Source organism: Triticum aestivum, chromosome 1B, assembly GCF_018294505.1.
Source record: "Triticum aestivum cultivar Chinese Spring chromosome 1B, IWGSC CS RefSeq v2.1, whole genome shotgun sequence".
NCBI classification, from domain to species: domain Eukaryota; kingdom Viridiplantae; phylum Streptophyta; class Magnoliopsida; order Poales; family Poaceae; genus Triticum; species Triticum aestivum.
This window is the reverse complement of record NC_057795.1, coordinates 14777684-14793201: the sequence shown is the minus strand read 5'-3', so window position 1 is coordinate 14793201 and position 15518 is coordinate 14777684. Positions and strand designations below refer to the sequence as shown.

Genomic DNA, 15518 nt, shown 5'->3' with positions numbered 1-15518 from the left:
GCACGCCTTCCTCCTCCGCCGCGGCCTCCTGCTCGGCCACCCGGTCCCCTCGGGCCTCCTCCTCTCCGCCGCCGCCTCCACCGCCACCTCCGCCACCCACCTCGTGCGCCTCCTCCTCCGCCACCTGCCCCCGCCGCTCCCGCTCTTCTCCCTCTCCGCCGCCCTCCGCGCCGTCGCCCCGCGCGTCCCCTTCTCCGCGCTGCTCTCCCTCTTCACCCACCTCCTCCGCGCCCACGCCCCCTCCGGCTTCCCCGACGCCTTCGCCTTCCCGCCGCTGCTCTCCGCGGCCGCCTCCGCGCGCTCCCCGCGCGGCCACCTCCCCGCCGCGCTCGCGCTCCACGCGCAGCTGCTCCGCCGCGGCCTGCTCTTCGCGCAGCCGCCTCACGCCGCCAACGCGCTCCTCCATTTCTACGGCGCCGCCGGCAGCCTCCCCGCCGCGCGCCACCTGTTCGACGAAATGCCCTTCAGGGACATCGCGTCCCACAACACCATGATGACGGCCCACGCTGCTGCTCCGGGCGGCGGCGTTGACGCCGCACGCCAGCTGTTCGATGGAATGCTCCTCAGGAACGCCGTGTCCTGGAACGTCATGATCAACGGGTATGTGAAGGCGAAGCGGCCCGAGCAGGCGCTTGAGGTGGTGCGGTGGATGGCAGGGGTCGGGGTCAGGGGCACCGCGACGACCATGGTCGGGGCGGCCACCGCGTGCGCCAGGCTGGGGAGGCTGGGGTCTGGCAGGGAGGTGCATTGTGCATACTTGCGCCGCTTTGAGGAGGATAACCTCTTGTTTTGGACTTCGCTGGTTGATATGTATGGCAAGTGCCGGAGGGTGGCGGCTGCGAGGAAGGTGTTTGATCGGCTCAACATCCGGAATACAGTTTGCTGGAATGCAATGATCATCGGGCATTGCGTGTATGGCGAGCCTGGTGATGGGATTGAGTTGTTCCATCAGATGATTGGACGAGGTGCGTATGTTGGTTTCTATATATGCTTGTGCTTCTCTTAGGCTCCATGCATTTTCAAGTTTATATATCTAGTGCTTGCCTTTTCAGGGAAGAATGGTTCAGATAACCAATGGGTTCTGCGACCAGATCAAGTCACTTTCATTGGTGTACTCTGCGCGTGTACCCGTTTAGGTCTTCTGGATGCTGGGAAGGTATATTTCAACCAGATGACCACGACGTACAGTCTGAGGCCAACATTCGCACACTATTGGTGCATGGCGAATCTGTATGGGAGTGTTGGCCTTCTGGAAGAAGCAGAGAGCCTCTTGAAGAGCGTGCCAGAGGAGCTGAAGGCACGTGCATTGGGTGGTTTGCTTGGGTTGTGCCGGTTCAGAGGGGAATGGAAACTTGGGGAACGTATAGCCCTCAGGTTGATCGAGCTGGAACCAAGCAACTGTGCTCACTATGCTCTGTTGTGCAGTGTATATGCTTCGGCGGGAAGATGGGAAGATGCTCACAGGGTGAAGGCTATCATAAAGGAAAGCGATAAGAGGTTCAGTCCTGGACACCGTCTGGTGGATCTAAATGAGATCGCAAGTGAATTTAAAATTAGGGAGAGGCAACCTGAGAACCAGGAAATATATGTTATCCTGGATGACTTGGTGTCAAAGCTGCAGTTTACAAGCAGAGAAGATGCGCAAACTGAACCAGGGATAAAATAGTGCAGTATACACTTGCGGACCATTTCGAGCTGCATGGGTTTTGAGCAGGCAGGCAGGCAGGAGGCAGCTAGCTGGAACAGTAGGCTATGTTGTGACCCAAATGTAAGACACAGGGTTGCAAGAAGTGTATCCTCAGGCGTATCTGGGCCAAGCTGTTTAAGATTCTCATGAGTCAGAAATGTTTGAGATGATACTTCGCATATACAGATGTGTACAAGTGACACTCCATAGTCCATACAAGAAACTCAGGATGCCCTGTTCTTCATGGAAATCCACTGACAGCTTGGTCCTTCTGACTGGGAGGACAATAAGATTGAGCTCTTGAGATGTTTACCGAGAGGATTGCATTGCTGCATTCCTGCTGGAGTTCATATTGCTTGAGAAATTACAAGTTTGGGTAATGCTGTGACAAATTAACAGAGCTGAAGGGCTGGCCTGTTGTAATTCTGGTGAGAACAAATTGTTGGGCTTACAGTTCGCGTAGGATGAAGGATGCCGCCATGAGATCTTTCCTTTACCTTTTTCCTGCATTGGCAGTTGACCGTAACTGGCACAAGGCAAGTTTAAGAGAAGCCAAGTCTTGTGTAGAGTTTCTTACTCTTTTTTCTTACACTTTCTTATGGTCAGCCGGCCAGGCGAATGTTTACTGATGAAATTCTGATAATGCCATTTTGAGCCATTGTTGTAGAAATAGCAAATAATTGAATACACAGATTCTCTGTAGTTTTGTCAGTTTGCTGGACAAATTGAGATAGTGGCCCCATAATACCAGTACAGTAAACTACCATCACACTGATATGGAACCTGAATGCAACCCTTTTAGCCTTTTCGTTTTTTACAGCTTTTGAGCTTTTACGTATTGACTAGCTGAACGTTGCATCTGCACTAATGCTGATATTAGTCTCCTCTATGTTCTTAAACTCTAGTGATCATTACAGAGTACTTTGAGCTTCTCTCTTATTTTAGCATCCAACATGTTGTGTAGCATTTGCCGAAAATAAAATAAAATGTTGCAGCACATTAGGCTACTGCTACTGGGCAACGGAGACCATGTTGAGAGTACCTCGACAAATCAGGCCTGCCTGTCAGACCACCTGACTTGACCTTTTGCGCTAAATTCTGTATGTCGTTCGCTGTACTTATATAGCCAGTTGACACACAGGGGAAGATGAGCACTAGGCCAGCCCATTTCTAACTGTTTTATTCTTTATTTTCAGGGTTTTGTCTGGGTTTTCTTCCGTTTTTTTCCGGGTTTCCTATTTTTCTTGTTCTATTTTTTACTTTTCTTTTTATATTTCTGGTTTCCTTTTTCTTTTTATAATACATGAATGTTGTTTCAATAGATGACCATTTCCCTAAATCTGGGAACATTTTTTCTAAAATTTGTGAATATGCTTTTTAAAGTTTCATGAATAATCTTGTAAACTCATGAATATTTTTCTAAAAGAAACTTTATTTTTTGGTAAATTCATTAAAAAAATCGAATGCTTTTCAAATTTCATGAACATTTTTTTAATAAAATTTGTGAACATTTTCTAAATCTATGAACATTGCTGAAATTCACGAGCATGCTTTTGTATTTTATTTAAATATATGAGCTTTTCATTTTTTTTCAGGTTCCTGAGTTTTTTTTTTGTATTTTTAAAACCAGAAAACCGACAAAAATCCAAGAAAAAAACCCCCACACAAAACCAACAGGGTGCACCAAACTGGGCCAGCCCACCGCGCCGCGCATGTGCGCTAGGTTGGAGCGGTAGATATATAGGTCTCCTGCCACATACCAGGATAAAATAGTGCAGTATACACTCGCGGTTGAGATGTTACCGATAGGATCCTATTGCAGCATTTCTGCTGGTTCGTGTCAATTGGTATCTTTTTAGCCTTTCCTTTCTTTTATAGCATTTTGGGCATTAACTTATTGACTAGCCACAAATTGATGCAGAAATTGATGCAGAATAAATTGATGCAGAAATAAGTGAAACAAATCCAATCATGTGGCACATCAATCTGTATAAATCCATAGCCACAAAATTAACCTAGAGTTGGAAAAAGCAATGGTGCTTAGAAATATCAAAACTGTAAACTTGGTCACATGACAGTTTTAGCAAAAATGGAATTCACGGATATGGCAATTTGATGGTGACCATAGATGATAATATTATGGAATTTAGCAGACTAAGAAGGATCTTCTTTTACTGAAGGGATCAGTCAAAGTTCAGAAGCAACACGATCATGAGCAAAACAGGTATGTACAAAGTCTTCGGAGACATTGATGTAGTGTAGTCCTCGTTTTCATCTTTCTTCACTGTTGTGTTGCTGCCTTTTTTTCCTCTTTGAATTGTATTTAGTCATGTGTGTAAGTGCTTTTAACAAAGGACAAGAAAATATTCTAGGGTGTAATCTCTTAGATCCTGCACTGTTTTATGCTGACGTTGTGTTGATGTCACTGTGATGGCACTGGTTGATTTCTCCTTAGTCAATGTGAACCTGATCATCTAGTTCTTTGATTACGAGTCTTCAGCTTGGTGATCTAACCAATGTAGGGCCATGCTTGGTCAGTTAATGTACAGACTCATATCACTTGGACTTGGTCAAAGAACAATGGACAGTGGTCTGACCAGTAGTTATATTTTATGGGGACCTGTAGTTATTCTGGTGAGAACAAACTATTGTTCATACATTTGACATAGGATGAAGGGTGAGGCCATGAGGTCTTTTCCTTTGCCTTCTTTCTGCACTGGCAGTTGACTGAGCTTGGCACAAGTCAGCTTTAACAGGAGTCAAGTCTTGTGGTAGAGTCTCTTTTTATTCTCATACACCTTTCTTATGGTCAGCCGGTCAGGCCAACGTCTCCTGGTGTTTTTTTTATTATAACGCCATTTTAACCATTGTTGTAGAAATGGCAAATAACTGAATACACACTTTTTTTGGAGCTGTGTTACTTTCTGGATAAATTGGATCGCTTATCCATAGTATCAGTGCAGTAAACTACCATGACACAGAGATATGGAACCTGAAGGATATTTCTTTAGCCATTCCCCTTTTACAGGTTTTTAATATTATTTTTGTACTTATTGACCCGAGGAAATGCAAAGACGAATCCAACCTTGCCACAAAATGAATGAAGATGGAATCCACGAGCATGGCAATTTCATGGTAGACAAAGGGTGGCGATTTCATTGGATTTAGTAGACTAATATTGGATCAGTAAAAGCTTAGAAGTGACACAACCATCAACAGAACAGAACAGAACAGAGGATCTTCCTTTAGGTGTTGCTTGTCCTCTTTCCTGAATCTTATTTGGTTTTGTGTGCAATTGCAGTTAACAAACAGCGAGAGCATTAAGATGAGATCAAATGCTGCAACACCGACAGGCCACAGTACTATCCTTCCTGGTAAAGCATTCTCCTATGTTAAAAGAGTTGTCAGGTGTACTAGGAGATTTGTGTGGTGAGCGTCCAGATCGAAGCGGACGAGCTGCATCTCACTTAGCAGTCACCTACAAAATATTGGTCATACACCTGGCATATGATGAAGGGTGCAGACATGAGAGTTTCTTTTGCCGTTTTCCTGCACCGACAAGTTGATCGTAACTGGCACAAGTCAAGTTTAATACTTAGAATCCAAGTCTTGTGTAGAGTTTCTTACTCTTTTATTTTTTCTTAACCATTTTTTATGGTCAGGCCAATGTCTCCTAATGAAATTTTGATAATGCCATTTGAGCCATTGTTGTAGAAATATCAAATAGCTGAAATACACAGATTCCTTGGTGTTTTGTCAGTTTGCTGGACAAATGGAGTTAATGATCCGCATACCAGTGCAGTAAACTACCATGAAACACTTATACGGAACCTGAATGCTATACCTTTAGGCTTTTGCTTTTGTTACAATATTTTTTAGCCTTTACTTTGAACGCATATGCCCTGTAGCAGAAATAATAAGAACAAATCCAATCATCAGTCTTTATTTTTATTTTTTTGCGGGACAATCATCAGTCTTTATGAATCCATAGATGACAATAGTTATGGAATTTAGCAGATTAAGGAGGATCTTCTTTAACTGAAGGGACCAGTAAAAGTTTAGAAGCAGCATGATCATGAACGGAACAGGTATGTACAAAGTCATCAGAGACATTGATGTGGGTAGTCCTTGTTTTGATCTTTCCTCTCTGTTGTTGTCACTGCTTTTCTTCTTCTTTGAATCTTATCAAGTTATGTGCGAAATGTTCTAGGGTGTAATATTTTACTCCCTCCGTTCCTAAATATAAGTCTTTGCAGAGATTCCACTAGGTGGACTACATACAGAGCAAAACGAATGAATCTAAACTTAAAATGCATCTATATACATCCGTATGCGGTTTATGGTGGAATCTCTACAAAGACTTGCATTTAGGAACTGAGGGAGTATATCCTGCTGTGCTTTATGCAGAGGGTGTGTGAATGTAGATGTGACGACACTCGTGTGATTTATCCTTGGTCAATGTGAACCTCATCATCTAATTCTTGAGTCAAAATTCTTCAGCTTGTGATCCAACAAATGTAGGCCATGTTTGCCCAGTTAATCTCCAGACTCATGTCACTTTGATTGCTCACATGTAAACTTGGTCAAAGAACGATGGACAGTACTGTGACCTGAAGTTATTCTGGCGAGAACAAATTATTCTTCATTACATTTGGCATAGGATGAAGGATGCAGCCATGAAATGTTTCCTTTTCCCTTATTCCTGCAGTGACCGTTGACACAAGGCAAGTTTAATAGAAGCTAGGTCTTGTGTAGCCACACCTCCCGAAAGAGGGGTCTCGTCGACGCAGCATGCATGCGTCATTGTCATCGCTCCTCCCCTAGAAATCGTCATGCCATCCTTCAACCTTGAGGAAAGTGAGTCTCACTTCGCCATAGACGACCGTCGACCCAACACACATTGCAGAGCCCACATGGAGCTAAATGAAGATCCACACCAGAACTCAGCCACGTGCGACTAGAGAGCGCATCTCTGACTCCGACGGGAAACTACGAAAAGGAACTAGGCACAACTGGTGCCACGGAATATACCTGAACAAACGGCCTGCTGCTTGTCATCGCAGGCCGCCACCAGGACCCGGCACCGCAGTTTCGACTTCACAGCAACAAACAAGATTTGCCACAACAACGTAGGCGTTGAACTTCCCATCTGGATTTAGCATGTGAAAATCTGGAGCACAGTTGTGTGCTGACTGCGTTGAGATCTGCAGGGGCGTCAGTAACTTGGGAAGAAGACCGTGAAGGTGATCATCCTAGTAATATGTGCTTTGTCTATTGTTGTCACCAAAGACAGTTTGGCCGAGTGGTCTAAGGCGCCAGATTTAGGCTCTGGTCCGAAAGGGCGTGGGTTCAAACCCCACAGCTGTCAAAACTCCTTTTTTTTTCTCTTAATTATTATTTTTGTTTTTCTCTTCAGCATTATATTTTTCCTTTTTGTTCGTGAAGGATGAAGGAGTAACCATATTTTGCTCCTACTCTTCGTATTTTATACACAGTTTTTGATTGCCATGCCATGGTATATAAAAGTTTTATCGGATTGCGAACGAAAGCTCGCAAAATCAAAGTTCGTGAGCCAGAGCGCAGCGGCATAGAGAAAAAGAAATAGCCTGCTAGGATCGGAGCATGCACCAAAGAGGACTTTCGGAAATAGTTCGTGTGCTTTCCGATGCTGTTTCTTTTTAGTTGGTTTTTCAACGCTAATCGAGGGGAGTTACTTGGTTGCCCTGTTACTCTGAGGTGTAAATAAATGTCTTTTATATTTATATGTAATTTTTAAAAGAGCAATTTTCAGTGCTGTTTTTATTTTAGGACAATTGACGTGCTGTGCCAGTTGAGTTTCTAACTTTTATTTTTTTTAAGAGAGAAATGCCAGTGGAGCTACATTTGTTTCTTGGGAGAAAAAATGCCAGTGGAGGAGCTACAGACCGAGAGACTGCATATGGGCCTAGTCGACGGCCCGGCCCACCTCGTCGCCATCTTCACCCGATTCCTTTGCGACCCTAACTGAGACCTCCTATATGCTGCTCATTGCGGCAAGCAGTCGCTCAATCACACAGGGGGCAATCTAGTTGGGCCGGCCCATTGCGGTGCGAAGGTAAAAATAGCAAAAACCATTCGCGTTACGTGGGGTTCAAACCTGCGATGATGCGTTGCAGTGTCCTCGATCAAAGCCACTACGACCAGACTACTATTGCGCCAAATAGGCATCACGAAACTAAAAGAACTATCGAAGCATCAAAGTTAACTCTCGTTGAAAAAATATCACGAACAAATTTTGAAATTTTCTGAAATCATGAAATCATCTTGAAATTCCCGCACTTTTTCCAGAAACATGATATTTTTTTTTAATTTTGAACAAAATCTGGAAACAGATTTTTTTTGACGAAAACAATTTATGGGAGCACCAACAATTATAAAAATTAAATAGAAACTGAGAACAATTTTTAAATTCCAGAAAAAATTCTAAATTGTGAACATTTTTTTAATAAGTGAAAGACTTTTGAAAACCGGACATTTTTCGAAAACTTGGAACATTTGTTAAAAAACACGAACAGTTTTTTGAACTTAAAAACCTGTATATTGTTTGGAGACACAAAAAAATTATGATTTTTTTGAACACTTTTACAATTTGTGAACAAAATTTGAGAACTAGAATAGATTTCGGAAAGCACGAACATTTTTCTAGATGTGAGAACAAATTAAGACTTGACACTGTTTGAAAAATACCCTTTACAATTTTCCAAATTTTTAACGTACGATTTTGTTTTCACAAAAGAAAACAATTGTATGATATCACGAACAAATTTTGGATTTTGAACATTTTCAGAATTTGTGAACAATATTCTAAATATGAGAACAAATTTTGAAACAGAGAACCGTTTCAAAAATCCTGAACAAATTTTGAAGCACAAACATTTTTTAAAACATGAACAAATATTGGAAATCCAGAACATTTTTTGAAATCTTTGAACAAATTTTGTAAAACACAAACATTTTTACAAAAAATGCAGCCATTTATTTGAAAATATCCTGGCATTTCTTGGAAAGGCAAACAAATTTCAAATATTTTTTTAAAAAATTAATTTTGCATTTTTTGAACATTTGTTGCAAAAACGCAAACATTTTTTTTGAGAATACTTTTTGAAACCGGCGAACAATTTTTGGGAATGGGAACAAATTTTAAACATTTTTATGAAAAAAGCAGGACAAAAGAAAAATAAAATAGTTAAATAAAAAATAAAAAATAAAACAGGAAAAAACAAAGAAAAGGAAACAGAACAAGGAAAAAAGAGAAAAAACAGTAAAAGGAAAAAAGGAAAAAAAACAGAACAGGAAAAAATACCGGTTTAGGAACTTCTAGAAGTTTCCCAAAATCAGAAAAAACCGGCTGGAAACATTTAGAAGGTTCCCAAAAACATGGATGATGAAAGCTGAAACAGCCCGACCCAGTGGAACAATCGCTGGATGTTCACCATACAAAACCTGGACAGTTTGACGCCGAGTGCGTCCAATAGGAAATTCCACGCTAACCGAAGCAAGGAGTCGCGGATTCGCATTGGGCGCAGCCGATCTTGGGCCGGCCCATTTGTGGTGGCTCGCGAAGATAAAAATCGTTGCGGTGGATCGCGAAGATAAAAATCACAAAAATAGTTTTCGTTAGGGATCGAGCCCACCACCTCTTGTAGATGAACAAACCGCGCTAACACCGTGACTGGACCGCCCAAGTGTTAGATTTACAACACGAAACTTAATAAAGAAACTAAAAGCGGGAAATATGGACTTTTATCAAATCTAAAGCCCCCGGGTCGCTCCGGCCCCAGGGGCGACACGGGCGGCGACCCCAGCCACCGAGGCGCTCGGCCCCTCGATCCCCTCCGCCCCCTCGCCGTCGCCGGTGCCTCCCGCAGGCAAAGCTCGTGCGGAGCGGGAGGCAGCGGGGTCTCCTCTCGCGCTGGCGGGCGCTGCAAGTTCCCTAAGTTTCTTTATGATTACAAATCTTGTCATGATTACGATTACCCTTTTTCTGAACATTACTCTTTTAATGTGGAAACAATTTTTAGTGTTCAAGTCTCATATGATACTCTCACTATTTCGAATGAGAAGAATTTTGCTTATGTGGAGAGTAGTAAATTTCTATGCTTGTAGATCATGAAAAGAATGCTTTATATGCTGGTTATATTATTGAATTCATTCATGATGCTACTGAAAATTATTATGAGAGAGGAACATATGCTTGTAGGAATTGCAATAATGTCAAGTTTCCTTTCTATGTGCTTCAAGTTTTGAACTTATGCTTGTTTTTCCTTCCTATGCTAGTTGATTATTGTTTCCATAAGTTGTTTGCTCACAAAATCCTTATGCATAGGAAGTGGGTTAGGCTTAAATGTGCTAGTCATATGCTTCATGATGCTCCCGTTATGTTTCAATCCTTATCTTTTTATGTGAGCATCATTGCCATCATCATGCCTAGCTAAAGGCATTAAAGAAAAGCGCTTGTTGGGAGACAACCCAATATTCACCCTCACTGTTTTGGTGTGTTCACATGATTATGCTACTGTAGTAATCATGTTTTATAGCTTTTGTTTCAATAAAGTGCCAAGTAGAACCTTTGGGAAGACTTGGGTGAAGTTTATGTGATCTTGGTGTAGAAAATAGAAACTTTTGCGCTCACGAGATTAGCTGCCATTTTTTTACTGGAGAGTGCTTTTAGGTCGATTCTTTTTGCAGATGATTACAAATTACTCAGGTCCACCAATTTATTTCACAATTTTTTGAGTTCTAGAAGTATACGTTTGATACAGATTACTACAGACTGTTCTGTTTTTGACAGGTTCTGTTTTCATTGTGTTGTTTGCTTATTTTGATGCATCTATGGCTAGTATGTAAGGGTATGAACCATAGAGAACTTGAAATACAGTATGTATTACACCAATATGAATTTAGAATGAGTTCATTACAGTACCTAAGTGGTGATTTATTTTGTTATACTAACGGAGATTACGAGTTTTGTGTTGAGTTTTGTGTGGTTGAAGTTTTCAAGTTTTGGGTAAAGATTCGATGGACTATGGAATAAGGAGTGGCAAGAGCCTAAGCTTGGGGATGCCCAAGGAACCCCAAGGTAATATTCAAGGACAACCAAGAGCCTAAGCTTAGGGATGCCCCAGATGGCATCCCCTCCTTCGTCTTCGTTCATCGGTAACTTTACTTGGAGCTATATTTTTATTCGCCACATGATATGTGTTTTGCTTGGAGCGTCATTTTATTTTGTTAGTATTTTCTTGCTGTTATTTAGAATAATGTTTTGCATCTTTAGTTTCAACAAAAAAGTCAAGGATAGCCTTTATCATGCTTATTTTGCTAGTATACATGTTGCTGTTTGAAAACAGAAAGTATACATGTTGCAAAAATTCTCTAGAAAAGTCAGAGAATGGTATAATGTTGAATCTTTTTGAATATTAAGCTCTGATAAATTTATTACACTGGGAATTTTAGTTAATAATTTTTGGAGTCAGGGAAGTATTGATACTCTTGCATTCTTTACAGACTGTACTGTTTTGGCATTGCATTGTTTGCATATGTTTGCTTGTTTAATGATCCTATTTGAGGATAGGAGTATTAAATATGCAGAGGAATTTAGTATGCAATGTTTAATAATAATTTTAGTGATTTGTTACAGTAGAAAATGATAAGGTTTTGCATTGGTTGATACTAACCTATCTCACGAGTTCTTGTTGAGTTTGTTGTGAATGAAGCTTTTGCTAAAAAGAGAAACCATGATATGAGAGGAATTAAGGAGACATAAAAGCTCAAGTTTGGGGATGCCCAAGGCACCCCAAGATAATATTTTAAGAAGTCTCAAGCATCTAAGCTTGGGGATGCCCCGGTAGGCATCCCATCTTTCCTCTTCAACAACTATCGGTTAGTATTGGTTGAGCCTAAGTTTTTGCTTCTTCACATGAGTTGTGCAATCCTTGCAATGTCATTTTATTTTGCTTTGCTTTCTGTTTGAATACAATACCAAGATCTGAAATTCTTTAATGAGAGAGAGTCTTCGCATAGTTGCATAATTATTTAGCTACTCATTGATTTTCACTTATATCTTGTTGGAGTAGTTTGTCGTTTGCTCTAGTGCTTCACCTATATATTTTAGATCACGGCGGTGGTTATATTTTGTAGAAATTAATGAACTCTCATGCTTCACTTATATTATTTTGAGAGTCTCATAGGTTGTCTTTTTCATACTAGTGGGAATTTTCGTTATAGAACTTGGCTTGTATATTCCTATGATGGGCTTCCTCAAATGCCCTAGGTCTTCGTGAGCAAGCAAGTTGGATGCACACCCACTAGTTTACTTTTGTTGGGCATTCATTTATAGATCTAGTGCATCTGTTACATGGCAATCCCTACTCCTCATGTTGACATCAATTGATGGGCATATCCATAGCTCGTTAATTATCCTCGTCAATGTGAGACTTTCCCCTTTTTTGTCTTCTCCACACAACCCCCATCATCATATTCTATTCCACCCATAGTGCTATATCCATGGCTCACGCTCATGTATTGCGTGAAGGTTGAAAAAGTTTGAGATTATTTAAGTACGAAACAATTGCTTGGCTTGTCATCGGGGGTATAGAAGTTGGGAACATCTTTGTGTGACAAAAATGAAGCATAGCCTAACTATATGATTTTGTACGGATGAACTTTCTTTTGCCGTGTTATTTTGAGAAGACATGATTGCTTTGATTAGTATGCTTGAAGTATTACTATTTCTTTTGTCAATATGAACTTTTATTTTGAATCATTTGGATCTAAACATTCATGCCACAATAAAGAGAAATTACATTGAGAATCATGCTAGGTAGCATTCCACATCAAAATTTTTGTTTTTATCATTTACCTACTCGAGGACGAGTAGGAATTAAGCTTTGGGATGCTTGATACGTCTCCAATGTATCTATAATTTTTGATTGTTCCATGCTATTATATTACTTGTTTTGAATGATTATGGGCTTTATTATACACTTTTATATTATTTTTGGGACTAACCTATTAACCGGAGGCCCAACCCATATTGCTGTTTTATTGCCTGTTTCAGTATTTCGAGGAAAAGGAATATCGAACGGAATAAAAACTTCGGCAACGTAATTTTTTGGAAGATTATCATCCTGGAGACTTGGAGTCCACGTCAGAAGATACTCGAGGAGCCCAGGAGATAGGGGGCGCGCCCCCCTGTCTCGTGGACCCCTCGACCCCCCCTCCCGACTGACTTCTTTCGCCTATATAAGCCTACGTACCCTAAAACCATCGAATATCAAGATAGATCGGGAGTTCCACCGCCGCAAGCCTCTGTAGCCACCAAAAACCTCTCGGGAGCCTGTTCCGGCACCCTGCCGGAGGGGGGATCCCTCACTAGTGGCCATCTTCATCATCCCGGCCATCTCCATGACGAGGAGGGAGTAGTTCACCCTCGGGGCTGAGGGTATGTACCAGTAGCTATGTGTTTGATCTCTCTCTCTCGAGTTCTCTCTCGTGTTCCCTCTATGGCACGATCTTGATGTATCCCGAGCTTTGCTATTGTAGTTGGATCTTATGATGTTTCTCCCCCTCTACTCTCTTGTGATGAATTGAGTTTCCCCTTTGAAGTTATCTTATCGGATTGAGTCTTTTATGAGAACACTTGATGTATGACTTGTCGTGCTTATCTGTGGTGACAATGGGATATGATGTGCCACTTGATGTATGTTTTGGTGACCAACTTGCGGGTTCTGCCCATGAACCTATGCATAGGGGTTGGCACACGTTCTTGACTCTCTGGTAGAAACTTTGGGGCACTTTTTGAAGTACTTTGTATTGGTTGGATGAATCTGAGATTGTGTGATGCATATCATATAATCATGCGCACGGATACTTGAGGTGACAATGGAGTATCTAGGTGACATTAGGGTTTTGGTTGATTTGTGTCTTGAGGTGTTATTCTAGTATGAACTCTTGAATAGATTGATCCGAAAGAATAACTTTGAGGTGGTTTCGTACCCTACCATAATCTCTTCGTTCATTCTCCGCTATTAGTGTCTTTGGAGTGACTCTTTGTTGCATGTTGAGGGATTGTTATATGATCTATCTATGTTATTATTGTTGAGAGAACTTGCACTAGTGAAAGTATGAACCCTAGGCCTTGTTTCCTATCATTGCAATACCGTTTACGCTCATTTTTATCATTAGTTACCTTGCTGTTTTTATAATTTCAGATTACAAATACCTTTATCTACCATCCATATTGCACTTGTATCACCATCTCTTCGCCGAACTAGTGCACCTATACAATTTGCCATTGTATTGGGTGTGTTGGGGACACAAGAGACTCTTTGTTATTTGGTTGCAGGGTTGCTTGAGAGAGACCATCTTCATCCTACGCCTCCTACGGATTGATAAACCTTAGGTCATCCACTTGAGGGAAATTTGCTACTATCCTACAAACCTGTGCACTTGCAGGCCCAACAACGTCTATAAGAAGAAGGTTGTGTAGTAGACATCACTCGGCGAACAAGCGAACCAATCGTGCCCCCCCGCTCAAGGTGTCTAGCGATATCGTTGCTAATCATCCGAGGATCTTGCGCGGTACCAATCCTGCAGATTACATGCACGACGATGCACATTTTGATATAATGGAGGTGGACGAATTCACATATGAGTACGGGAAGCCTCTCATCAAAGATGGAACTACTCTAACAACGATGATGCGAAGATTCCATGATTGGTACATGGAAACCCGCAGAAAGTTTGCAGGGGAGAAAAAAATGATACTTTGACGCTGAAAGTTAAAGAGGATCAGGACGACCTCGTTGGAATTGAGCAGTTGTCTGTTCCATTTGAGGAGTTCTTCCAATTTTTCAATCAAAAGGCCCTCGATAAATTAACGGTCACTTGCTACTGTCTGTAAGTACTACTTCTGTCATTAAGTCTCTATATATAGCTCAACTCTTTCATTGCATGTATATATAATTATCCTCACTATATTATGTAGATTGAAGACCGTCGAATGCAGAAAAGCCGAAATGTATGATATTGGTTTCATTAACACAAATCTCATAGATCAATTTACAGTTACATTTCATCCCAAAGAAACCGAGGAGAACTTGCTACGATTGTTGGTAATAAATCAAAACAAAGATACAATACTCTTTCCTTACAACTTCAAGTGAGTGTTACTGTCTTGTGCATATTCGGTTTCCCTTAATTATTACTCAAGGTTATAGTAATTAATGTAATTGATGAGTTATGCATGCGTGCGCAGGTTCCACTATATTCTCCTAGAGATTAAGCTTGAGCAGGGACTAGTAAACGTCTTAGACTCGAGACGAAAAGATCCCGAGGACTATGCGGACATGTCTAAAATGCTCGAGAAGTAAGTTGAATCGATCATTATCACACCATATCGGCAACTTTGTTCATTTCATGATATCAAGTAATTGTTTTCTTTGTCTCACAGGGTTTAGAAAGTATTCACCGCACAAGTTTCGGGACTGCCGTGGGAAGTGCGATGGAAATACCCGAAAGTAAGTACTACTAGCTAGCACTAGTAGAAAACAGGGCATTTGTCCCGGTTGGTGAGGGCCTTTTGTCCCGGTTCTTGAACCGGGAGTAAAAGGTCGTTACTAATGCCTCCCCCTTTAGTCCCCGTTCTGACATGAACCGGGACAGATGGGCCTCCATGTGGCCGGTGCGCCGAGCCCAGGCAGGAGGGCCTTTGGTCCCGGTTGGTGGCACCAACCGGGACCAAAAGGCATCCACGCGTCAGCATTTCAGTGGCTGGGGTTTTTGTTTTTTCTTT

At 41.6% G+C, this 15518-nt stretch overlaps 1 protein-coding gene and 1 non-coding gene across 2 annotated transcripts; both read left to right on the top strand.

Annotated features, from left to right (window-relative positions):
• The first annotated feature begins 84 nt into the window (after window positions 1–84).
• Window positions 85–2376, top strand: LOC123103738 (pentatricopeptide repeat-containing protein At3g51320). Its single transcript, XM_044525411.1, has 2 exons — window positions 85–965; window positions 1053–2376. The coding sequence occupies exons 1-2, from the start codon at window positions 458–460 to the stop codon at window positions 1664–1666; spliced, it is 1122 nt and encodes a 373-aa protein (XP_044381346.1). The 5' UTR covers window positions 85–457; the 3' UTR covers window positions 1667–2376.
• A 4599-nt stretch (window positions 2377–6975) lies between these two features.
• TRNAL-UAG (transfer RNA leucine (anticodon UAG)) lies at window positions 6976–7055 on the top strand. The gene has a single exon. It is a non-coding gene; the product is annotated as a tRNA-Leu (tRNA).
• The last annotated feature ends 8463 nt before the right edge of the window (window positions 7056–15518 follow it).

Coding starts and splice junctions, on each gene's coding strand:
- LOC123103738 (XM_044525411.1), top strand. CDS start 458: ATGCCCTTCAGGGACATCGCGTCCCACAACACCATGATGACGGCCCAC. Junction 966..1,052: donor CCATCAGATGATTGGACGAG/GTGCGTATGTTG, acceptor TTGCCTTTTCAG/GGAAGAATGGTTCAGATAAC.